The sequence below is a fragment of the Dermacentor andersoni genome, chromosome 8, assembly GCF_023375885.2.
Source record: "Dermacentor andersoni chromosome 8, qqDerAnde1_hic_scaffold, whole genome shotgun sequence".
Taxonomy (NCBI): domain Eukaryota; kingdom Metazoa; phylum Arthropoda; class Arachnida; order Ixodida; family Ixodidae; genus Dermacentor; species Dermacentor andersoni.
Genome location: NC_092821.1, coordinates 23258921 through 23285964, shown reverse-complemented (window position 1 = coordinate 23285964; position 27044 = coordinate 23258921). Strand labels below are relative to the sequence as shown.

At 48.3% G+C, this 27044-nt stretch overlaps 1 protein-coding gene across 1 annotated transcript in view; it reads right to left on the bottom strand.

Annotated features, from left to right (window-relative positions):
* LOC129383634 (uncharacterized) overlaps positions 1-27044 on the bottom strand; it is a 274295-nt gene that overhangs the window by 59397 nt on the left and 187854 nt on the right. Inside the window, exon 18 of the mRNA XM_072289593.1 lies at positions 2759-2884. Within this exon, the coding sequence (XP_072145694.1) occupies positions 2759-2884 (126 nt within the window). The remainder of the gene's footprint in view (positions 1-2758; positions 2885-27044) is intronic.

Genomic DNA, 27044 nt, shown 5'->3' with positions numbered 1-27044 from the left:
AGCCTTGAGCTGGTGGTGGACCATTCAAGCACGGCGTTGGCACAGGGGCAATATACAGTTGTAGGGCCGTGAGTAGCGCCAAGTAGGCGGCTGAGCGAAGTGTAAAGAGTAAAGTTAAATTGCCGGCCACGATCATTGGTCATGATGCTGGGGTGGTCGAAGCGGGAAACTTATGTTGAAATCAAAGCGTTGGCGACCGCTGTTTCTGCAGGGATGTCCGGAATTGGCACGGCTTCGGGCCACCGGCTGAAGCGGTCAATCATTGTTAGATTGTACCATCAGTCGTGAGAGGCGGAAAGCGGTGCAACCAAATCAATATGGTCGTGGACAAAGCGAGAGCCACGTGGCAAGACTGCGTGGTTGTCTGTGTGGCAGGTAACTTTGGCGGTCTGGCACGCGAGGCACGAGCGTGCCCATTGGGGCACATCGGTGTTAATGCTTGACCACACGTTGCGCTGTGCAAAGAGGGGCTACGTGGCTCAGATGCTGGAATGGCAAATGTCGTAAATGGATTAGATCACCGCACGACGGAAGGCAACCGGAATGAAAGAGCGAGTTGAAGTCGCTGATATTTCACACCTGAGTGAGCTACCCACAAAGGGGTGAGGAAGGAGCTGTAGACGGAGGGAACGTGAATGGTCACGCGTTGCTTGCAGCTGGGGTCTGCCATCTGCGTCCGAGATAGCCTTTCGCATTCCATAGTTGATGCTGTAGTGCAGCGGGATGTGATGTGGAAGATTTCATCAGCTTCCCCATTTTCGGTACATTTGATGTACCGGATAATACGTAGTGAACTCCGATATATAAGCCAGGTCAAGCTCACGTGCGACGTACTTGGAACAATAAAACTTTGTCCTGGGCTAGTTGGTGATGCATTCTTTAAAACTGATGGTAGCGCTAAAAAGGACGAACACACGGTGAAAAGACACAACGACAAAGAAACGCTACTGATGGAGTAGCGTTTCTTCATCGTTGTGTCGTCTTTTCCCCGTGTGTTCGTCCTTTTTAGCGCTACGATCAGTTTTAAAGAGTACTTGGAACAGTTTGCATGGAAGATACACAACAGAGGCTTATGATTCGTTATAACATAAAATGGCTGGATGGTGAAGTAGATAGCGAGCCGTTCGAGACCAAAAGCACTTTAGCAAGTCTCGGCAGGTGGGAGCTTTCGAGAGAAGAACCACAGAAGACGTTACTCGGAGTCGATTTGCTGCTGGAGAACTGCGCCCATGGCCACACTGGAAGCACCCGCCATGATGCGAGTAGGCACATTATTTGTCGGAAGGATGAGAAGCACCGAATTGGTAACGGCTTGTTTAGCAGCCCTGAAGGCAGCTTGAGCTCTTCGAGAGACCAGGAAATAGCGGATGAGGAGCCCTTGGTCGGGCGAAGGTCAGTCAATGGGTGCAGAAGTTCAGCGCCATGCGGAATACTGCGGCGGGAGTAATTCAATAGGCCCAGGGTCCCATGCAGCAAGCGTAGGATAGTGGGTGCTGTGAAGTCTTGCATATCATGTACGTAAGAAGGCAACGGACGAATTTCCTTCGCGAAGATATGGTGCCCTAGGAACTCGAGCTCCGAAGACCCAAAGACGCATTTCTCACGGTTGACAACCACGGTAATTTATTGAAGGCGTTGAAAAGTTCCAGGAGGTGACGCTCATCTTTTGGATTGGAACTCGTGACGACGATGTCGTCGACGTAGGCAAATATATCCGAGAATCCGCGTTGCGAAGTCGAAAGGAAATGCGCATATACTGAGACAGGCTGAAGGGTGTAGCAGTAACCGTCTTCGGGATGTCCGCAGGCTCAACGGGCATTTGATGATAGGCCTCGGCAAGGTCCACCTTACGAAAGATTTTGCATCCTTCCAAGTGGCCTGTTAAATCTTGAATGCGTGGAAGGGGATAGTATCGTGGAACCAGTAAGAGACAGTTGAGAGTGTGAGAAGGTTTGTATAAACCTTTCTCATTCTCAGCCCCTATGAACACATTTGTGTCATTTGCGTATAGGACACATCATTCTATTTTGCACAATGACAGACCATTTATGAATACAATGAACAAGAAAGGAGCTAATAATGACAAACTTGGGCCATCTGTATGAATGGGTAAACCATATGTAGATAACAAATACGATTGTGGCTAATAAATATCGCTAAGAGTTTTTTGTTCGTTTGTGATCTTTTCCACTGGACACCTGTTTTGTAAGTAGAATGGTCGACATCATGATGTACTGTCCTCTGATGCTGCGATCAGGTCTATTAAGAGCACCTCTTATACAGAGACTGAAGTATTCGCAAGAAAGCGTGCTGAGCTGTGGTCGCATTGCATTTCATCGCAAGCCCAGAATATTACAGCCCAGTGCTAAACGTTTCAAGGCAGTGTCGCATGGCATTTCGCCGCCCGATCTTTAGTGTTTTTCGTGGTACTGCTTCAATTCCACGATACCAACCAAGTCTCGCGATGCTGCGGAGCGATAGCTGAAGGTGGAGTTCGCATTTACTCATACACACCAGAAACCTCATACTCTTCGTTTAATTAAAGGACAGCGAGACGGCACGCTATATTTCTTGTGCAGTAAACATACACATAGCCACAGCAATGCTCAAGTTGTTATCCTTGCACCTCCAGAGGGGCTCCTGAGAACGGTTCGTTGTCTATGCTTGCAATTAGTATGTTACGTATGCAAGCCCAAATACAAATTACGCAAACGGAACGTTGTAGTACCGAACTTGAGCGCTGTACTTTGCTACTCACGGCTTAAATTCTTTGGCAATTCGGAAGGTGGTGGCCTCGCCGAAGTGAGCGGCAATTATGCGCTGACAGTAGGTGCTCGAAATCGCGCACAGCATGTCGAAGAGGAGGGCGGTCGTCGTACTTTTTCTGCAGGCAAAGAAAAACGAGTGAAAATTCTCCTTGGGCTAACGATATGCTGCATGGTTTCCAGTAAATCGGGCTGTACTGCGCATATTGTTACACTAAGACAGACACGAACACAGTAAAACGAACTATGCAGAAACTGTCGACAATGATTGCCGATGTAAGCTAATCACCGAAGACGACAAGAAAGCGTTTCTTCCTAATAAAGCAGTGATGTGTTTGACGGCCTATAGTTTTCACTTTGAGAAAATTTAGGTAGCCTTTGTCCCGTTTCATTGTATAATACTCTAGAAAGCATACCCGTTAACCACCACATCATCAAACGTGATATAGGCGACTGCACCTGCTTCTTAAATTGTATGCAACGGATGGCCTATGCATCAATTTCTTTGTACCGGTGGTGATAGTTCAACTGCCACCAGCAACCGACCACGTAACCGGGCGAGATGAAATAGAAAGCTATTCAGTTTGTATATTTGCAATTTCACAAGGAGGGGTTGCATTTGTACCGATATCAGTCTTCAGTGCTGCGCCGCAGGTCTCTAAGAACGTGTGCATTGTGGTGAGATCTGCCAGCGGCGTTGCAGATGCTGCCCCTCGATGGGGCACGAGATGAGAAAGGAGAGCCTGTGAGCGCCCAAAGGGAGATAAATCCAGCTTCACATTTATTCTCTCTTCCCTTGAGACCAATGTATGTACAAGGTTCTAGACCAATGTAGTACAACGGGAACGCTTCTTTGCATGTACACAATGCCAACTGCGGAATACAGAACACTGCCTTGCCAAAAAGCAGATTGGAATGAGCGTTGTCTGACGGTGCATCGAGTTGGCTTCGTCATTCTCCCTTATTCTATAGCATTGTCACGTTGCAGTTACGATGGAGAGCGCAGCACCAAAACCGTTAAAACAGTGAATCACCGAACTAACTTCATTGGGCGATCCCTTGCCCAGCAAAAACAGTACAGCGATAGCGGCCAGCTCAGTCGGCGATACTCGGATTCTGATATCAAGGCCAAACGCGTCTGCTTTTATACATGACTCAACGAATGTTCCACTCTATTTGCTTAAGACCGCATACCTTCCAAAAACCGTGGCTACAATGTGCTAGTAGTGAAATACAGTCCCCATGAAAAGGGCAAATAAATACGCGTCAGTACATTCTCAGCTTTGCTTGACCCCTCTTCTCATTCTAAACCGCTCCTTCTCCCTTCTCGCTTGAGTGCTATTCTGGAATCAACAGACTGAGCTAGGCGATTACGGCAGTCAGTAGTAAATTTTTTCTCTTCCATTTTATTATATACCCATCTATTCATTTAAATAAACATTAAATTACACTTATTCCTACTTCTCCAATCAAACACACACCGCCGGTCTTTTGAGACCCTACCATAACTCCTTTTTGTGGGCAGTCCATGCGCATCAGTACAATGACAGCACGTCAGCGGCGCCGCAAACAGAGACGGCGCGAACACCGTTCACACGTCCGCGTCATTAATATCGCAGTAGAAATCTTCAAGCGTACGCAATCTGCGCCATTCATACATCAAGCAAGGAAATGGAACACATAAATCCACGCCGAACTACATTGAATTGCAGCTCAGGCAGAAGCCCACGTGCGGCACATACGCTCTGATATTGGCTAATTCCCACGTGCAGTGCGAATTTATCTAAGCGACATTTTCTATTGTACTTCCGTCAAACGGCCCCTGAAACGGTTCGGACAAATTTTGCAGAGGAGTAGGGTACAGCTAAAGTTATTATTCGCACCACATTTTTTGTGAAACTTCTCATATTAAGAGATATACGGATGATTAGAAGTTACCCTCCTCCGCAGTCATGGATTTTCTACTCAACTCGTTCGCCGAGTGATCGGGAAGCTCCGCCTTCACTGACTCTGCATCACGACGGCACGTCGTGCCGTCGACTTCTGGTTCTCTAGGAGCGAGCGCGCTAAGCCTCTCCAACCTCTCCGCCAGCTGCCTGGCAGTCGACCCAAAGCGAGAGCTACCGAAGTAGCGTGCGTTGCGAGCATTCTGTCGTAGCGCCGAACGTGTCTGGTGTTCAGGTAACCACACGATAGCTGGGCGTTTCGACGGAACGTTACAAGCATAAACTCAAGCTGACGACGGAACATTAGCGTAGACGTACGTGGAGCTGCCTGATCGGTCTCCACGGTCCAGCCACGCGTTGGCACAGAGCTTAACCAGTCAAACAAAAGAGCTAATATTGTTCTAACCAAGTGCAAAACATCTGAAACATTTACAAAAACAACGAGTTAACGATTGCACTCCTGCGAAAAATTTACACCCGCCGCCAAGAATATGTTTTGTTACTGCTACTGTGTGTGGTTGAGCTCTGTGCCACCAGGTGGCTGCACCTTGCAGACCATTCACATTGGCGCTTCTGCTCATCCCGTGAAACTACACGCGAGGAGACACGGCCAGGCCCTGTCCTCTTGCGCTTGCGTGTATCCGAATACCGGACTCGCGAAACGCTATTGCGTTAGTAATCTTCCGGTGTGATGTGACGGCCGCAAACGCGCAAATCCTGGCGCCCATCGGATATCAGCAGTCCGAGGCGCTGCAGCCAGTTCGCTCGCCTGCTGCCTTGCAGTGGGACAGGATGTCGCAGGTTGACATATTGCCAGTCGCTACGTTTGGAGTCCACAAAGCAACAAAGTCGAATCACAGTGCCAGCGAAAAGACAGACCGACTCTGACCGCGGAGCTCTCGTCAAAATGGAGCACGTTGTAACAAGCAGACGACGCTTGCTGTGTGCCGGAAGTGCTTAAGTGTAGTGAGAAATTGTTCTTACGCATCTCTTTCTTTTACTTTCTTTTTACAGAAACAAATAACCTAACATTCCAACTATTACAAACATCATTTGTTCACTATAAAGGTGGAAAAATTATCCACGACGTGCCTCGGGCAGCCAATCGGATAGCTCGCCCACATGACGCCAATTGGGTGATTTACGTCATATGGGTAGGCGCGGCTGAAAATTCTTCCGAGCAGCGTGCTGCGATCTGCAGCGAAGTACATTTTGAAAACCTTAAAATAAATTACACGCTTTGCGCGGAGCACTTAGATGCGTCAATTAATGACCAAAAGGACCTAGTCTAACGACTCGGTACGTTTGTAGAAAATCGTCAAAATTTTTTCAGTGTCCCTTTAGCAGGGTTCCGATTAGCGGACACAAACTTGAGTATCATGCGCCACATCGTGATGACGAAAAAAATGACAATGGAAAGATCAGGATTGGATGAGGAACTAGAAGTCGACTACAGAAACACGGCAATGGTTGGACGACAACGGTATGGTGAGAGTAGCGTGATGACACTGGAACCGCTACTACAAATTCACGATGACCTAACCATGACCATGGCGACGTAATAATAACGATGGCATGAAGACGCCATAAAGAGAATAGCATTATGAAGTCACTGATTGTGACGGAATAGCGTCAACTGTATGATGACGCCATTAAAACGACAATACGCCGCCATGTCGGCATAGAATGCACTAGCAGGCAAATGCATTCTATGCCACCTCCGAACTGTTGTGTGTTCCACTGGGTAAGGCTTTACACCATATACATTATAGGGAAACGAGGGCCTGATTTCTATTAGTCATATCACAAGAAGCCCACTAACAGACACTAAGGACAACACAGGGAAAATTGCTTGTGCCTACTAATAGAATTAAAGAAATGATAAAGTACTCGAAAATAAAGTCGTTGTACAAACAATTGACTGCAGGTGGGGCACGAACCCACGTCTTCGTATAACGCATGCGATGCTCTTACCAAATGGACAACCACGGTGCCGTTTTCCCATCTTTCCAGGGCGTTTATTTTTATATATTAGACATAAACCTGGGTGTGTTAGCCAGCGCCACCGCTTACGGACTTGATGGCAGATCTTGAACATTCTTTCTCCTGCAGGCGTCACGTGTACGAGAACTTTCTGGGTCAAGGCAACTGGTTTATTTTATAAATGCACACATGCAACCAGAAAGCATCAATGAGTCAAGGTGGAGATAGGAGGGCCAAAATATCGTGACGACGACCACAAGGCCACGATGAGATGGCATTGCAAAAATGGTCACAATGGCAGGATGGTCGTGTGACTATGACCGCCCGAGCAATATAGTGTGACGATGCTGGAAGGGGGAGTTTGACGAAACTGCGTCATTGTTTATTGTGCGCGCTACCAATTTCACCATGATTACCTAATACTTACCTACTAGGCAAACTATCAGGTCTCCTGCAGTCGACATTCATCGTTAGATGGGTTGGGCCTCAGTTTTTTTTTACTAACTTATGGTGTTGTCTGGCCTACACGCTTCAGCAACAATCTTGTGAAGGACACCAAGTCAGACCCAGTTGGCACAAGGCTTCAGAAGTGCTCTTGGGACAAGACGTAAAAGAGACTGGGCTGTCACCGCATCCTCGAATTAAAACTCATCCTCGGAGGTCATTGCCCCAAAGGCACACTAACGCATCCAGATTACGCATAATTTACTGGAGTGCATTTTGGCATGGCATCCACAAATCCCCAAGTCCTGATGTAGACCATTGTCAAAACCTTTTAAAAACAAGACGGCCGATACACAACACCACGCAGATCTAGCCAGGCCCCACATATCGACTGGCACTTAACCTCTGAAATCTAACACCCGAAATGATCGCTAAGTGGAGACCCAATAAGGTATACTAAAACGTAGAGCTATCAATCGATATGTTGGACAAATAGGTACTACAGTATCCCATAAATTATGTAATGAAAAAATGTAAAAAAAATGTGATGAGCTTAATAGACAGCTATACAATCCCTCATTGTGGACACTACGAAGCTGGGTTTCAGGAAACTAATAAATATTCGCTAGATAAAACTAGTCTTATATGATGTAGCCAACCCGCAGTGCACAGCGCCGAAAATTTTGAGCAGTTTCTAGAAAACCACCTCACGCCAAACAGACGCTTGCTACCGCGCTAACCTCCCAAAGCTCTTTATCGAGCTCAAGCAATCGATAGCAGCGTCTTCTCACTTGGAGAACTCCGAACGCTGAGAGACGCATTAAGACGAAAGACCACACTTGGAAAAGACGGTACAAGAAGCGCAAAGCTAACAAATCTACCGCTCGAAGCACAGGAGCGGTACACCAGTGAAGTGTGTATCACAGGCATATTTGCGGAAATTCGGGAAAATACTGTTATAGTGATCTCCAAATCTGCCAAGAAACCCACAATGCGCATGCATGGCTCTGCAAGATAATATGATATATACCACTTTTTACCTAATTCACAAGATCTGGCTTACTAAATAGTACCAATTGCTGTACATCATACTCACTAAGATGCAGGGAACACCATGAAACATAGTACCAGCATTTAAACGTCCTAATGTCGCAGTACCATCTTTTCAACCAAAATAATTTTGGAAGTCATTCATCCGTAACTTAACGCTATACTGTACGCACAGAAGTCGCCAACTTCTCGGCCTAACAGGATCATCGCTCAAAACCATGGAACCATTATCACAAAACGCCCCGGCCCGGCTTTCGCATATAAGTACTATATCCAACGAAATTCATCCACACAATCACAAGAAAGTGCTCCGAGGTTACAAGCATTAAACACTCAAAGAAAATTGTGATGCAACTGCCGTACTATATACCATGGTGGCGCTAGCCAGCTAGTGATTGCATGTGGCGGTCCCCACAGAGCGCCACATGTCCAATTCCCCGTTGCTACCTTCGAAGGGTAGTAGTACTGGTTATCACTGGAGCTATCACCCTTCATTCGCACAAGTGGGACAAAATATTTCGCACGTATAGCCAGGACGCATGCAGCGCCTTCTAATGCGGCACTTCCGGCCATCCGTCCGACTCTATACTATCGCCAATCTCCCCCTCCCTCCCCCCCCCCCCCGCTAAAAGCCTGGCGTGCACTGCTTTTCCGTATGCTCGCCGGCACATGAAGTGAGCGAAATCAGATGGACTTTCTTAATGTTTACCTCTTTGCCCGGCCTAGTCATAAAGCTTACATCTTCAGATGTGCACGCCAGGGGCAGTTTGCAAGCTCTCCAGCACTCATTGATGTAATTCGTCAGGTGGCCTAGGGTCGTCGTCTTCATGTTGACGAGCAAACCTACCATAATTTTGTCATATACTGGCGACATAGTTCTCATAGAAAGTAGCGCCGCCTGTATTTCTTCTACTTCGAAGTCTCTGTCGAGTTCAGAGTTATCCTTGCCTTGACTCTGTCCCACATTAAACAGAAATGAGACGAAAAGGGCATTCTAAGGGATGTGACCTCCCTTGAGACTAGGTGCCCGAAAACCGTGCTCCCTTACAGTGGTGTAGAAATGTTCAGTGTGCTCCATTTCGCTCCCTCGCAAAATGGAGATGAAAGAAGGAGAAAGAACCTCAATTCTACATCCTTTGTAAGAGCGAATTTAGAAGATAAACGCCTCCATTCAGCGCAAACGGAGTTCTTTTTCCGATCTTATGCGTTATTTTCTTTTTTTTTTACACATCTGTGAGAACAAAACGAGAAAAGAAAGATATATATGCCAAGTGGTTCTTTTTCATTTTTTTTATTTCTGCAAATTTATACATTTCCGGAGGGCAAGCAAACTTATTTAGGGCGATATAATAGACGATTTCTTCGTCTCGTCGACCGCAATGTACTGCCACGCTGCCAGAACCCCCGGTCGGCACCTGACGGCCTGTCTTCGGAAGCGGGACCATGCAAAACTTCGATGGCTTCGGCCGCAGAATGTCCTCGCTTCTGTTCGTTTTCCCATTAATTAACAGTGAAACTGAAGGCAAAGCCCGCAAAGCGCCAATGTCGTCGGCGCCGGTGACGGCACCTGTTCTGCGTGTGTCTATATGCGTGCTTACGAGGTAATTTTGGCGGCCGTCGGAGAGTGTTTCGTGTACTGTGGAATTTCAGAAGAAAGCTACCTGCCTCACTGCACCGCACGGCGGTGATCGGCCACCGCGTAGCCATCGCTTTGACGTGATCTGTGTACTACAATACACTTTTGTGGTTCGCGCGGCTGTGCTCGGGCATTACCCACTGCGCCACGATATGAAAGCGGCTAGTGAAACCTCATCCACAGTCCTCACAAAATCGGACCACGTACGGTGTCGACTGCTTTGGGAACGGCGCGTTTCGGATTACCGCTTGCCCAGTCGCCTCATGTTTCACGCGGCTTTTTTCAGCTGCGGTGGTGTGTAAAGCGCGGACCCTCACAATGTTCACACCTTTTATGTCGCGGTGTTGAGACCCCTCGCTCCGCTCAAGAAAAGTCAAGGAGCCAGTGCCGCACAAAAAAGATACATTTCAATTTTCTTTTTCAATTTCTCGTGTTTTACGTGCCAGAACCATGATTCGATTGTATGAGGCACGCCGCAGTTGGGGACTTCGGATTAATATTGATCTTCTGGGGTTCTTTACCGTGCACAGTTCTTTAATGCACGGCACGCGGGCGTTCTTGCACACCTCTGTATCGAAATGCTGCCGCCGTGGCCAGGATTTGATCCTGCGTCCTCGTGCTTAAATAATACTAAGCACAATGCCAAGGACACTTATAGCAACCACAGCGGGTCAAAGAGTGTTGGATTTTCGTCATCAGGTGTGTTTGATAACCATTTCGCCCTAAGTGTCGATATAGGTTGGTAAAACGATTTGTGTCAAAGCAACATTATTTTTAAGGCGGCAAATGACTGTTATGCAGCGGGAACAATGCGAACTTGTTGCTGTGTTAAACGGAGGCACGCAGTGCGTGCACACAATTATCTACATTTTAACAGTTTTTCGAAATAAGCTTCAAAGTGCATGCATTTTCACTGGGAAATCTGTACCAGCACTTCCTGGTACCAAATTGTCTATGCACAAAAGTTTGTGTATTAGAAATCACAGTTTCAGGCAGTTACAGCCTACATTTTTTTTTTCTCTATGCAGACACTAACTGCATTTTCATAGTCATGTATTGCACCTTTGACCAGTGCTGAAAAGGATAAGCGGAATAAATTCAAAGAGGCCTGCGAATTTGTTTGCTTGGTCATGCTTTGATGTATTTTAGTAACATGTTCATGTGCAGATGTTATGTGAATGCATACTTGGAATTTAGTTACGTTTCACTGCATTAAAAGAAACCGCCTAGCCAATCTCAATTCTTTTTCTTTCTTGCCCGTGGTGTCCACACTCCTGAATGTATTCCGAGTTTTTGTACTAAGACAACGGCAGGGCATCACACATGCTAGACACTTTAAAACGAAGAACAAGGAATACGGCACTAATGATGCACGGCGTCACAAAACAACAAAGAGGCTTCAAAAAAGCGGGGGCAGTCGGACTTGTGCAAGCATTCGTTATTAGTAGGGTGACCTATAGCCTCCCCTTTCAAATCTAAATAAGGCTGAAATGTCTAAAGCGAGCTCCATCATCAGGGCAGCTAGGGTTCCCAAAAACGCAGGCGCCAAAAAGCTGGAGGCTCTTAGTATTCACAACAAATATGAAGAACATGCAATGGCATATTCTTCCAGCCTCAGAGAGAACATCTGAATTAGACAAAAGAAGGAAAGGCCCTGTTCCAAAAGGTGGGATATCCCCTGAGTGCGCAGTATGGCTGAAAAAAAAAACAGTTTTGCTACCCAGACAAACAAGAGAGAAAATTCTAGTTTTACAAACCCCAAAGAATATGAGCACGGAACACCACCATAGCAGAAAAAAAGCGCAATCAAAGGCTTTACAAAAGATTTATGAAAGAACTATACTACACAGATGCGTGTAGAGTGGCAACAGACAAATTCACAATAGTGGCCTTCAATCGGTCCACAGTGATAACAACTTCCACTTAAAACCCTTCAACCTGCACCGTGGAGGCAGCAGCCATAGCACTGGCCTTTCGAGATGCAGAAGCGAAAGAAACAATCTGCATTGGCATGCTGTTTGTTCATGACGAGTACCATCCCACACAAAATTCGCAGAATTGCACCAGGTGGTAATTTGGTGCCCAGCGCACTCTGGACTCGAGCGAAATGAGTGGGCAGACCGAACTGCTCGAGCTATAAGCATCCGAGCACTAGTCAGTCCGTTCAGGAAGCCCCATTTACTCACACGACACCTTCGAAAACCAGCAAAAAGAGGGACAAATATACAGCCACCCATACTCTAACCTTATGGAAAAACAGGCCAAGGATTGGTGCTGTCTACAGACTAACACATATTGATACGTGTACTTATCTTTATCGGGCGACCACGTTTCGCCGCTTAACAAATGCAATCTCACAGCGCGGGACGCGCCTGCATGTATCCGACGTTTCTGGAAAGTTATCGATGCTTCTACCCGGCTGTCTGTTGTCGCCGAACCTTGTGTTATCTGATTTCATCGCGTAGCGCGAATGGTGTAGAATTTTGTGGAAAGCACGCGGGTCCAAACGATTAGTCTGGAACATTCGACGACTGCTCTATAAAAGCCGACGCGCTTGACCCGCTGAGCAGATTTTCGACGATCGCCGAGCGTGTTCGCCGCTATCGTTGCGCTATAAGTGTAGCCTGTTTGTGGGCACAGGTTCGCCCAATAAAAGTTAGTTTTCTTGTTCACAGTATTGCTACTGTGTTCTTTCTTCAACGTCACCACCACGTGACATCTGGTGGAGGTGCTTGTGCGTTCATGTACCGAACGCCCCCGCAAAGCCGCGATCCAAGCCCGAAGCCCGAGGACAAAACCGACACCGCCCAAGACCAGCGTGCTAGCCGCAGACTGCAAGGCCTGCCCCCAGAGCACGGACTTCTACCTGAGGCGACAAAGAAGATCGTGGTCAAGACAACCTCAATGGCTGCCCCAGCGTCCCCCGTTATCCTACAACAACCCCGGGACCCACCGACCTTCCATGGAGCAGCGACTGAAGACCCGGAATCTTGGCTGGAGACCTACGAGCGAATCGCGACATTCAACAACTGGGACTCCGACGACAAGCTGCGGCATGTCTACTTCGCCTTAGAAGACGCCGCCAGAACGTGGTTTGAGAACAGGGAGTCGACCTTGACTACGTGGGACCTGTTCCGTAGCGGCTTCCTGTGCACCTTTACAAGTGTCGTGCGCAAGGAAAGGGCCGAAGCTATGCTGGACGCCCGAGTGCAGCTACCAAACGAGAACGTTGCCATCTTTACGGAAGAAATGACCCGTCTGTTCCGCCACGCCGACCCGGATATGGCCGAGGAAAAGAAAGTTCGCCTACTCATGCGTGGTGTGAAGGAGGAACTTTTCGCCGGGATGGTAAGAAGCCCACCGAATACCGTCGAAGAGTTTCTTCGTGAGGCGACGAACATCGAGAAGACACTCGAAATGCGGAACCGGCAATTCAACCGCCGTACAAGCTCTACCCCCTACGCAGGAATTCAATCACTGGCCACGGACGATCTGCGCGAGACCATCAGGGCCATTGTGCGCGAAGAACTGCGCAAGGTCTTGCCTTCGTCGCAGCCTCAAGTGGCTTCGATCGCCGACATCGTAAAAGAAGAGGTGCACCGATCGCTTGGAGTTCCTGAGGTGCAACCAGAACCACCGCAGCCCCAGCCGCAAGCGATGAGCTACGCCGCCGTCGCCCGCCGTCAAGGTCCCTTTCCACTACCGCGCCAGGGCCCCGTAACGCCGCAATTCCGTCGACCACCACCGCCGCCGCCAGCACGCCCACCCGTTGCCCAGCGCAGCTACCCGAGGAAGACTGACGTTTGGCGCGCTCCTGACCACCGCCCGCTCTGCTACCACTGCGGAGAGGCAGGTCACGTCTACCGACGATGCCCATACCGAGAGATGGGACTGCGAGGTTTCGCCGTTAACGCGCCGCGTCCACAGCTTGGAGAGCGCCCACGTGACATCGCCGACTACCTCGCCGCTACTCAATGGAGCTCTCGACGACCGTCGCGTTCGCCATCACCAGGCCGCTACCTGTCGCCGCAGCGCCGACCATACAGTGGCCCAGCCCGGGGCCGGTCAGCGAGCCCATATCCGGAAAACTAAAAGCAGCAACCGATGGAGGTGCGGTTGCTGTTCGTCGAACTGACGAAGATCCTCCGCCGCCGACGAAAGCGCCGAAGAAACCATCTCGACGACATAATGACGACGCGCCACCGTCCCGAGGAAGTCAGGAAGCCAAGACTGCACCGACGAAAGACGACTTCACGACGCGACGTACTAGCTTCAATTCAACACGACGCAGCCGTGATCCGACGCCAAGACCCAACTGCAACGCAAGACAAAGAACCACCGACCTCGACGTGCTTCTAGACGGCCACGCAGTCACCGCCTTAATCGACACAGGCGCCGATTTCTCAGTCATGAGTGGACACATCGCCGTCCAGATGAAGAAGGTTAAGACTGCATGGGAAGGCCCTCAAATTCGGACCGCTGGAGGACACCTGATTACGCCGACAGGAATGTGCACGGCAAGAATTACCATTCACGACCGGACTTACCCTGTCACCTTCGTTATCCTCCAACAGTGTTCACGAGACGTCATTCTCGGTATGGACTTCCTGGACCAACACGGCGCAATCATCAACCTGAAGTCGAAGTCAATAACGCTGTCGGAAGATAAAGCGATACCGCCGGAGAGCCCTCGTAGTCACCACGCCTTGAATGTGCTCGAAGACCAAGTGAGCATCCCGCCCCGCTCCAGCATTGTTATTTCGGTCGGCACCGAAATACCCGCTGACGTAGAAGGCGTCATCGAAGGCGACCAACGTCTACTGCTAGACCGTGAAATTTGCGTCGCAAGAGGGATCGCTCGACTGCATGGAGGGAAAACTGAAGTGTTGCTGACAAACTTCAGCCAGGAGTTCAAGCACCTCAACAAGGGCACGACGATCGCGTACATCGAGGAAATTCTGGAAACAAGTAATGCGTTTGTCCTCTCGGATTCCACCGCATCTACCCCGACGACCATGGTTCCCGAACCAGACTACGACATTAATCCAAGTCTCCCAGTGATTAAGCAACAGCAGCTCAGAAGTCTGCTCCGACGATACAAAAGCTGCTTTTCGACGACATCGAGGATTCGACAAACACCAGTCGCCAAGCATCGCATAATCACCGAGGAGTACGCTCGACCACTCCGCCAAAGCCCTTACCGAGTTTCGCCGCGAGAACGCGAAGCTATAAGAGAACAAGTCGACGAAATGCTGCGCGACGACATCATCCAGCCGTCGAAAAGCCCATGGGCATCCCCTGTTGTCCTGGTGAAGAAAAAGGACGGAACCCTACGTTTCTGCGTCGATTATCGTCGTCTGAACAATATCACGAAGAAGGACGTATACCCCCTTCCACGGATAGACGACGCATTGGATCGGCTCTGCAACGCTAATTACTTCTCCTCGATGGACCTCAAGTCTGGCTATTGGCAAATAGAAGTCGACGAAAGAGATCGCGAAAAGACCGCCTTCATCACCCCAGACGGCCTCTACGAGTTCAAAGTTATGCCATTTGGACTGTGCTCGGCGCCTGCAACGTTCCAGCGCGTGATGGACACGGTTTTAGCGGGATTGAAATGGCAGACCTGTCTCGTTTACTTGGATGACGTCGTTGTATTCGCCGGAAATTTCGACGATCACCTTAGGCGGCTTGCCACAGTACTAGAGGCCATCAAGTCATCAGGGCTCACTCTGAAGCCAGAAAAATGCCGCTTCGCTTACGACGAGCTTCTGTTCTTAGGCCACGTCATCAGTAAATCCGGAGTACGCCCCGACCCCCAGAAAACAGCTGCCATCGCAAAGTTCCCGCAGCCCACCGACAAGAAGGCAGTGCGTAGATTCCTTGGCATGTGTGCCTACTACAGGCGCTTTGTCAAGGACTTTTCACGCATCGCCGAGCCGTTGACACGTCTAACTAAATGTGATGTTGAGTTCAAGTGGGAAACGCCGCAGGCCGACGCATTTGAAGAACTCAAACGACGCATGCAGTCGCCGCCGGTACTTGCGCACTTCGACGAGTACGCCGATACAGAAATCCATACTGACGCCAGTAGCCTAGGCCTCGGTGCCGTTCTAGTCCAGAGGAGAAACGGAGTCGAACAGGTGATAGCTTACGCTAGCCGGTCGCTGTCAAAAGCGGAAGGCAACTATTCTACAACCGAAAAGGAATGCCTCGCCATCGTTTGGGCTACAGCTAAATTTCGCCCTTATCTTTATGGCAGGCCATTCAAAGTCGTCAGTGACCATCACGCGTTGTGTTGGCTAGCGAGTATAAAGGATCCTTCAGGACGACTGGCACGGTGGAGCCTCAGACTACAAGAATACGACATCACTGTAACCTACAAGTCAGGACGAAAACACTCCGATGCCGATTGCCTATCACGCGCCCCCATTGACCCGCCGCCGCAAGATGACGAAGATGACGCCTTCCTTGGCATGATAAGCGCGGAAGACTTCGCTGAACAGCAACGGGCAGACCCGGAGCTAAAAGGCCTGGTGGAATATTTGGAAGGGCACACCGACGTTGTCCCCAGGGCATTTAAGCGCGGATTATCTTCCTTCACGCTTCAAAACAATCTCCTCGTGAAGAAGAACTTTTCACCAGTCCGCGCCAACTACCTTCTTGTTGTCCCGTCAGGACTTCGTCCAGAAGTATTGCACGCCCTACATGACGATCCGACCGCTGGACACCTCGGTTTTTCCCGGACACTATCGAGGATACAAGAAAAGTATTATTGGCCGCGCCTGACCGCCGACGTCGCCCGTTATGTCAGAACATGCCGAGACTGTCAGCGACGCAAGACACCGCCGACAAGGCCAGCCGGATTACTACAGCCAATCGAGCCTCCTTGCCGACCATTCCAGCAGATCGGGATGGACTTGCTGGGACCCTTTCCGACGTCAACAACCGGAAATAAGTGGATCGTCGTGGCGACAGACTACCTCACCCGCTTCGCTGAAACTAAAGCACTGCCGAAAGGTAGCGCAGCCGAAGTGGCGAAATTCTTTGTCGAAAACATCCTGCTTCGACATGGCGCCCCAGAAGTCCTCATCACCGACAGAGGAACGGCCTTTACAGCGGAGCTCACCCAAGCCATTCTGAAATGCAGTCAGACAAGGCACAGGAGAACCACGGCCTACCACCCGCAGACGAATGGTCTTACGGAGCGGCTGAATAAGACCCTCGCCGACATGCTAGCGATGTACGTCGACGTCGAACACAAGACCTGGGATGCCGTCCTGCCGTACGTAACATTCGATATTGTCATACACCTACAAATACTCGATAAGATACAACCTGCATTCTATGTAAGTACGTGTTCTCGGTGCGGGGAGCTGCCAACTCTTGCCCACGTAACACGAACGTATAAACTACAACCTCCAAATTCCAATTCGCCCCTTACGGCGCAAGTGCCAAGTAACAGGCACTGGAATGTTTGGCTTGCTAGTGAAGATGTAGGTAGCCGGGGAGCTCTTCTCGATCAAGCCCAGCAAGCCATAGTCCAGTGGAGACCTGGACTGCGGGATGCACCGACCGGCCAAACCACTAAGAGAAATAAAGTTTATACTACTAGTACTATTAGCCATCAAGTTTACCTGCAACTACAATGAGCCACATGTCACTTGATTCGCTCAGTTTCCATCCAGAAAAAGCAGTCTTTGTAGGAGGGCATGCATGATTGCGTATGTGCAACAATTTGTTGCCACAGAGGGGCATGTAATATGAAAACCGACGTAAGCATTAATACACTGCAGTAACTTGTTCTGAACTGAACTTTTAAAAACAAAGAGCAATTTCAATAAGTAACGTGTTTTTTTGACTCTGAGTAGTTTGCTACCGTCTGGGATTCTTTTTTCCACGTGGTAGAGGTGTGTGGCTGTCATTGTATTGCTTTCAAGTTTCTGCTATAAATGTGCTTGTGGCACCTGGGACAAATTCTCAAAGCAAATATATTTCAGGTAATTGTGAATTCTTGTCAAAAATGACACACCTATTGCTGTATTTGACGTGAAAAATTTATTCAGAAAAGCAGCTTTTATAGCTTCTGCAAATTATTCATTGTGGCCAATTCAGCTGACCCTTTCCGAGGTTGACCGTTAATTTTACAGCAGTGGCTTTCTATAATTATAGTATTCAGTGTGTGTACTGCTTCTTTTCAGATATGTTAACATGATACAAGTCTGCATTACTAAGAACATAAACAGCCAGCGGCTACATTGCAATGACGGGGATCTGAGTACCAAGAAAAGGAAATGAATAATAAAGGCAGCAAGAAGTGCTCACAAGCAAATGTTTCTTTTCAGGGGGATGCAAGAATAATACAGCCCACCCATGGGTTGCACGAAAGCCAGATAATAGCCATGAACAAAGCCTACTCATATGTCACAGCCATTTTTAATAAAAACGACATTGAACTTCAGTTAAATGTAGTACGAATAATGCACGAATAAAGTGTACGAATAATGCAGCCTTGCTAATTATGTCAATGTACTAGCACCAGGCTCAGTTTTACTGGCTCTCACCGAAGCAGAGGGACCAGCATGAGATCATTATTCAGAACGGCATAAGGCCAATAGCTGCTCTCCCTCTGCTTGCTCAAGCACATGCCCAGGTGAACACCAAGGCAGCATTGCTAATGAGTATGTGAATTAAAGAGGTTGCATACTGCAGTCACTTCTGATTGCTTGGGTGCAAGAATAGACTTAAGGCCATGGCCCGGCTGTACACTGATGTTCCTTTGGACCAATGTATTTTGTACAGACTCTGCTATTACAGGAGATGAAAGCATAGTATGAGTCAGCCTTAAGTACTTCCCTCTTTATAAAAACGAGGAATGCGAGGAAAAACGAGATGCCTGCAACACTACTTGAGCTTCATACCATACATGACAAAGAGTCTGCAGAGCATGGCTGGTACACGGTAATGTCACACATGAAACTAATGAGGCAGCCTCATTTTTATCAAACATCGCCCAAATACAGACACACACCAACTCCTTCAGTGCCATTTAACAGTTGAATCAATAAAGTAAAACCACATAGCTTTGTCAGAAGATACACAACCTTCACAACTACTCCCTTTTGTTGCTTGCTTACACTAGGTACAGGGACACTTCTCTGGCCTTTTTAATGCCACGGCAGATAACAAAGCACACAACAACATCAAGAACATGCATCTACGCGCACCTCTTGTGCCAGGCTCACCGTCTTTCTACCCCGAAAAGGTTGCTCTGATGCGACACATGCTTTTACACTCAAATTTGACAGCCTTTGCGGCATCAATTTTGCCAGCACTGTCAAGAACTGCAATTTATGAGCAGGAAATACGTAATTTTATTAATGTGAGCAAAGGCAATTTGACTCACTTATTATGAATGGAAAGAAATGTCACTGCTGCCTGAATGAAGAGTAATCTTCTGCAATTGTAGAGAGTGAGTGTAGCTTCATGCAATACTGTTTCACAGCAAGTTTGTACCAAGGATCATTGCAGGCAGGGAATTATAGGCCTAATTGTGCTTTTAATTTGCTGTGAATGTGGCCTTAAAAAAAGCATTGTGTGTAAAAAGGGCAAGTGTAATTTGAAATGAAGCATCTATCACCGTGTAGCATTTTGCCTTTTGATACTTTTAGCATCAATGGTGGAGAGATTAAATTGCCAATATATCTGTAAGTCATGCCTCTAAAGATGGACATGGCGTTTAAGGGGAATATTTCACCAAGGGGGACGTACGGAAAAAAACTTTACAGAGAAAAGGATCTGCAAGGTTGCCAGCCTGGGCTCAGGCCACCCGGGCATTATGAGCGATGAGGCATAGCCTTTCCACCTCTGCCCAGGTCCACTGGATAGCCCATAGTTGGTCGTGTAGTTCTGAGCTGGTCAGAGCGCATAGCCATCGCTCCTCGAGAAGGTCCGGTTCTATGTTGCCCTCTATATATCTATATATATTGATCGGATCTGTGTGCATTTCCATAAGATGTGTGCCATGTCTGCGTGTTCAAGCTTGCAGAGCTTGCAGGTCGCGTCTGGGTATTGTGTTGAATTTACACTGTTTCAATGTACTGGGTTTTCAAACGTTCTGGTTCGCAACCTTCACCAATATGTTTCTTGAGACCTGTCGAGTTGTTTGCGGGGTTGTGGGTATGTTTCTCTTTGTTTCGTATAGTGTGTCAGTATGTCATGGTACGTGACCTACTGGTCACGTACCATGACATGTCCCTGTTGTCCCTGTTGTTTATGTCCCTGTTGTCGGGTATCGCTACTTCGTTCTCGTCGCCTACCCGCAGTCCTTCCCCTTTTCCCCGGGGTTGCGGGGCGCTTGGTCGTCACTGTCCGAGCCACGGCGGGTTAGTTCTCGCGCGGCTCGGTCGGCCTTCTCGTTGAGGTTGGGAGGGCCACCCGTGGTTACTTCTCCCATATGTGCCGCGATCCATTTGAGGCATTTGGGTTATGTCAGAGAAACACAAATGTATCGCTCCAAAATGGTACAGTGTTACTCCGCTGTTAGAAAGGTGATTCAGAAGAGCTATCTAATTGCATTGACTAAACTTTCAGAGGTGATTGCAACGGGCGATTCCCCTGTTAGTCTGGTATTGCTAGTCTGGTGCTGACTGTCAGTGCTATAGACAGCATACCAATTTGGAGCTCAACTTTCAAGAGCCAGGAGGCATGTCATGGGTGATTTAATCATGGATTTTCTCAGACAGATGGAATTGTCACAATAAAACTGTGTACAAGCATTTCATCATCAATACAACCGTGGAAAGGTGGTAGTTTTGTGTGGTTGTGGTAGGAAGATGTGGGCCCAGGCCTCAAACACACAGGGATGGCACAATGAACACAGAGAAGCTTTAATAACACGGGGACGGGACTAGGATAACGTACACGATAACACACACACAGTTCCCTTCATGAGTGTGTCGCTTAGGTATGGTCAAGCTAAGCGTCAATATAGGAAGGCGTCCGATAGCGCGTCGGTATCACACACTCACGGCACGAAGAGGCGCAAAGATGAGTCTGGAGCAGCGAGTGGCGCAGGGGCTGGAGGCCGGGGCGGATGCCCGGCACACGACGAGCCACTCGCGCGACAGCGGGGTCGGGACGTCTGCCCGCCACAGGGTAGACCGCTCGGAAGGCTTAGCTGCACCGGAACATGCCGGCGTCGGATGCTCGCCCAGCAGAGGAGCAGGCCGGTTGAAGCTCAAGGACCGCCCGGCCTGTTCTGCCAGCACACCCAGGAACACCAGCCTTGGGTAGATGACTGCTCGGCTCGCTCGGAAGGCCAGCCCACGCAGCTCCAGCAGCTCGCATGGCTGCCGTCTCCGCCCAGACACCGGCTCTTCTCTTCCTCTTCGTCCGTCGCCGCCGCACAGCAGTCACGCGCATTCGGCAGCGACATTCAAATAGTACAAACTCCTATCACAGTGTTATAGCCAAGCCTGTGACATGTAGCGTGGTTTGCGTCCAAGCCTTGGGGTGGTACCACCATCGAAACGACGACAGGGCACCGCAGGCAGCGGTAATCGAAACGCCAGCTAAGCCTTTATTATGTAAACTTTATTTGCAACGTATCAAACCCGCACGTACAGAAAAACATTTCTATCTGAAATTATAAATTTTTCGTAGCAAATTCAGCTTAAGCGATGAAAATTTTTAAAACGTGTCTTCTCGAATGGTCAACTGCGAGAGAGCAGGCATTATGGAACAGAAGTCGAACAGTCGCGACAGAATTCGCCCCTGTAAAAGCTATGTGTTTTTGCTCAGGGCCGAAGTCAGGAATGGCCCCGCGTAAAATGGGCACTCTCCCTCAGCCTCTGCCTGACAGGAGAAGCGTTGATGGTCATAGGACGGCTTGATTCGAATGCAGCCCTAGACTACGACAAGCTGAAGGCTACTCTCCTTCAGCGATTTCGGGGCACCGCCGAGGGATACCGAGAAAAATTTCGAAACGCAAGGCCCGAAGACAATGAGACTGGCCTGCAATAAGCAGGTAGAATATCGGGCTACTTTGATCACTTGAAATGTGCCATATTGAGAAGACCGACTCCCTCATGGACACCATGATTGCTGAACAGTTTTTGAGAAGATGTTCTGCGTCGCTGGGAGTGTTCCTGAAAGAAAGGAACTGTCAGACCCTCGCTACGTTGTCAAAGAAAGCGATTGTTGTACAGAGGCACAAAACGTGACCAATCTAGGTAAAGTTATCCAAGGAGATCGTGTTACACTCTGCTCGCAAGATTGAACCTCCAACGGCGATGCCGCGCGCAAGCACTGGCTGAAATCAAGTTGCAGTTTATGAATATTGTGAACAAAATGACGTGACATCTTCAGTTACAAAAGTGGAGGAACTTTAGCAACATAACAGCGTGCGACGGCATTATGTGGTCGGATGTGTTTCTTCCTTCAGCGGCCGACAGCTTGCGTTCACCAGAAATGTGTGGCGGGACTGTACGTACTATCTTTTTGCACATAAACAACTATGCTTGTTACGCATCAGTATATCTTTGAAACGCCATTCATGTGCTTTTTATTTCATGTAAACATCGATGATGTTAGAATAAAGCTGTTTATTGGGAGCAAGTTAGTGTGATTAGCGTCGTGATTTGTCTCGGCCTATGCAGCAGTGCCAACCTTCAAAGGTAAATAAGAATATATATAAGTGAATATATCTCAATGGTAAATAAGAATGTATATATAGTGGGAGATACCTGGCCAAAGCAAGCGGGCTGCGCAAAAGCAATAGCAGAAGCAGACAACGCCGGTGTCGGTCGTCTGCTGCGCGGTACTCCTCACAAGCGTCATTGCGCTTTCGATACGCATGTAAAAGAGAAATCAATATAGGACCAATAGTAGATGTGGGCAAATGTATGTGCATTGACTTGAACAGTCACCTGCGAAGGTTTAAAGTCAGGTTACTCAATTGAATAATCTCAGTTGGAAAGCAGCACTCAGTGTGTTCATATGCCTTTCGTGCATCCAGTATATGTAAATGCATGCCTAACCAAGACACTTTCAGACATTAGTACAAAAGTTAATATGTTGTGTAACGCTGTTCAGTTGAGACTGTGAATGTAACTATTATTAAAATGAGCAAGCTAGGGACAACTATTGCAGTTTTTATTGCAGTGTTTTCAATTTGTAGTAAGTGCAACATGATATTGCAAAAGACCATAAACAATGCTCGTCTCAATGTTTCTATCTATGCCTTCTATTCATCTCTCAGTCTCTCTGAAATTAAGCAGGGCGTGACACAAGCACTGCTGCTTACGTTTATAATGGAGACATCAGTGGGTTTCAGACAGAGCCGTCCCTTATGCACATATGTTTTGGTATGTTCAAGACTGTTCCTGTCATACCGAAGCCAAGGCACACTGGCTCCGCATGGTATTGAAGCATGCTTCACCAATTACTTAGAGTGAATGATATATTGTCTGGATTTTGTCAGTTGTCATCTGCCTTGCCTTAATCATGGTATGAAAGGTAGGTCCTGCTGGTCCAATGCAGCTATCTTAATAAAAAAATATTATAATTTGCATGTTTCGTCTCTTGGCCACTGAAGTGCATCATCCAAACATAATACAAACGCTTTCATTCTTAGGTGCACTCTTGAAAACAAAGGATTGCAGCCACATGCATGCAGGAAGTACAAAATAGATTAAGCAACACGGTCTGCAGTGTACAGATTAGGCAATATGTGCAATGTGTACAGTAACTAAGACTGCATCTCTAATGCATTGTGACTGTAATCAAGTTTATGGAAGCTTTTTGTAATTAAGCCATGTTCTAAAATTGGATTGCATACCCTAGCTGTGTGTGACTAAAATTGTGGTAGCTCAGTTGAAAAAGCTACAAGTGACATTCCTGTGGGGTATGTTTGTTCATAGAAAACCAGATTTTACTCAGTTGGTCATTTGACAAGAAATTTTGTGGTTGTGTTCTTAATACTTCATTCCTACATTGCATATTATATTACACGATAAAGGTCCATACAGCCCGCATATATCATCAGTAGGTTAACAAAATGTGAATACCATGTGTACATTTGTAATGTTCATCTTCAGGCGAATATGTACGCTACTGTAATTATGTGCCGCGCTCATCATTCGTCCACATGCTAATAGGAAGTTCGTTTGTAGTTGTATTCGAGAAATATACTAAACAGCATTTCATCGGCATGTCGTCGGATAATCGAGCCGCGCTCATCATTCGTCCACATGCTAATAGGAAGTTCGTTTGTAGTTGTATTCGAGAAATATACTAAACAGCATTTCATCGGCATGTCGTCGGCGAGCATGTCTCATGAGAGCCTCTCAAAAACTGTACATGCCAATTCGACCGAGCCATACATACATACATACGGTGCGATTCGGCAAACATGAACCTATCTTCAGGGCCAGTATGTCACATATGGATTCCTTTCAAGACGTTACCGCTATTATTATTACCTACCGTCCATATAAACGACCTATCGGTGATAGCGTACGCGCAGCAGGGCAACGAAAGGCCCTCGCGAGTACCGCACCTCGATCCGGCCTGCCTGCTTGCTCTATCGCCGACGACGTCGCAGGAAAAAGATTGTTACGGTGAAGGGAACGAAGAAGTTGGATTGGACTACATGAAGACGAAGTCTGGCAGTTGCCTGAACGCCATATACACCATTTGTAAATATACTTTATTTTACACTCGTTGGCCTGCTTTCTTCCTGCAACATTTTGGTGGAGGTGCGGGGTACAATCACGGAACTTCGCAGCGGACGTCATCTACCTGCTACCACAATGACAAATCAACAGACACAAGCGACAACGCCTCAGCAGCCCGTGCCAACGGTCATCCTCACTCATCCGCGGGACCCAGGGACATTTTGTGGCACGGACAACGCCGACGTCGAGGACTGGTTTACGATGTACGAAGGAGTGTGCGACAAGAGGTGGGATCCAACAATTATGCTAGAAAACGTCATATTTTACCTAAGAGGAACTGCGAGGCAATCGTACGACACACACGAAGCTGACCTAACGAGCTGAGATGTCTGCAAAGAAAAAATGCGAGGCCTGTTTGGCAGACCTGTCGGTGGTCAGCTGGCGGCAAAAAAAGAACTTGCGTGTCGCGCTCAAACGTCCACAGAATCCTATGTCGTCTACATACAGGATGTGCTGGCCCTCTGTCGCAAGGCTGATAACAACATGACCGAGGCAGACAAGATTGGTCACATATTGAAAGGTATTGCAGACGATGCCTTCAAGCTCCTGATGCGCAAGCATTGCGCCACTGCGGATGCAATTATAAAGGAGAGCCGGCGCTTCGAACAAGCGAAAGGCCGCCGCGTCGTTCAGACTTTCGACCGATTGCCCAATACCGCCGCGACAACTTCTTGCGAAGACCCGCCGCGCTTCGTTCAGCCCACACGACCGGAAGAAATCAGGCGCATCGTTCGCCGTTAGCTTGAGGCCATGGCTCCGGCTCCAGTCCGTTCTGACTGTCGGGAAAGCGTGCCCGTTATCTCCCTTATACAAGTGGTCGTTCGGGAGGAAATAGCAAGTTTGGGCATTCCATCTCTGCTCGGTCCGCCAAACAAACACCTACCAGATTTCTCCGGCCGCTCGCTCCCAGACGCCAAGCTTTCCGCCCCCTCGTCGCAACCCAGCTGACTGGCGCACAGGGGAAGATAAACCTATCTGTTTTAATTGTTCCGGTATTGGACACATCGCCCGTCATTGCCGCAACCATTGGTCGTAACCTCCTCAGTGGTCGTCTCCGAGTCACTGCCGCCAAGTACCAGACAATCGTACTTTCTCGCCCTATACGCCGACTAGGAACATCAACGCCGACAGTGCTTCACCAAGATGCAGCCGCTCCCCGTCTCCGCATGGTCGTAGGTCCCGTTCGCCTCTCGTTCACCGCTCTTCGTCCCCTTCTGCAACCGGCCGCTTCGCTTCGGGAAACTAGGTCGTGCAGCTACCGGAGGCGAAGCTGCAACTCCGACCCGGCCCACAAATCCTCTGTTGACCCTGCCTACATGTGGAAACCTATTGGACGTCGAAGTTGATGGCGTTCCTGTTAGATCTCTTTGACACAGGAGCGCAGCTTTCAGTTATGAGCGCTGCTCGCCGCCGAAGGCTCAAAAAGGTTCTGACACCTGCCGTACCGGCCACTGTGCGAGTCGCCGATGGGAGTACTTCACCTGTCCTTGGAATGTGCACAGCACATGTGACCATTGGGGGCCATTATGCCGTTGCTCTATTTATTGTCCTTGAACACTGTCCACATGACCTAATTCTCGGCCTCGACTTCCTTCCGAAACACTCTGCCCAAATTGACTACGCCGCAGGTGTTGTACAGTTGGATCTGCCGCTTCCTGCCGACGCAACTTGTGTTTTACACCGCTTATGTTCTGCTGAGTTTGCAAGGCTGTCTCCACCATCATCATCATCATCATCATCATCATCATCATCATCATCATCATCAGCCTGGTTATGCCCACTGCAGGGCATGTGGCCAACTTCTTAATCTCATCCGCCCACCTAACTTTCTGCCGCCCTCTGCTAAGCTTCCGTTCCCTTGGAATCCATTCCGTAACTCTTAATCACCATCGGTTATCTTCCATCCTCAAGCGTGTCCTGCCCATGTCCATTTCTTTTTCTTGATTTCAACTAAGATATCATTAACTCGCGTTTTTTCCCTCACCCAATCTGCTCTTTTCTTATCCCTTAACGTTACACATATCATTCTTCTTTCCACAGCTCGTTGCGTCGTCCTCAATTGAAGTAGAACCCTTTTCGTAAGCCTTCCAGGTTTCTGCCCCGTACGTGAGTACTGGTAAGACACAGCTGTTATAAACTTTTCTCTTGAGGGATAATCGCAACCTGCTGTTCTGAGAATGCCTGCCAAACGCACCCCAGCCCATTCTCATCCTTCTGATTATTTCAGTCTCATGATCCGGATCCGCAGTCACTACCTGTCCTAAGTAGATGTATTCCCTTACCACTTCCAGTGCCTCACTACCTATTGTACACTGCTGTTCCCTTCTGAGACTGTTAAACATTACTTTAGCTTTCTGCAGATTAATTTTTAGACCCACCATTCGGCTTTGCCTCTCCAGGTCAGTGAGGCAAAGCCGAAGGGTGGGTCTAAAAATTAATCTGCAGAAAACTAAAGCGGCTACAAATGTCCGTCTGACGTCCT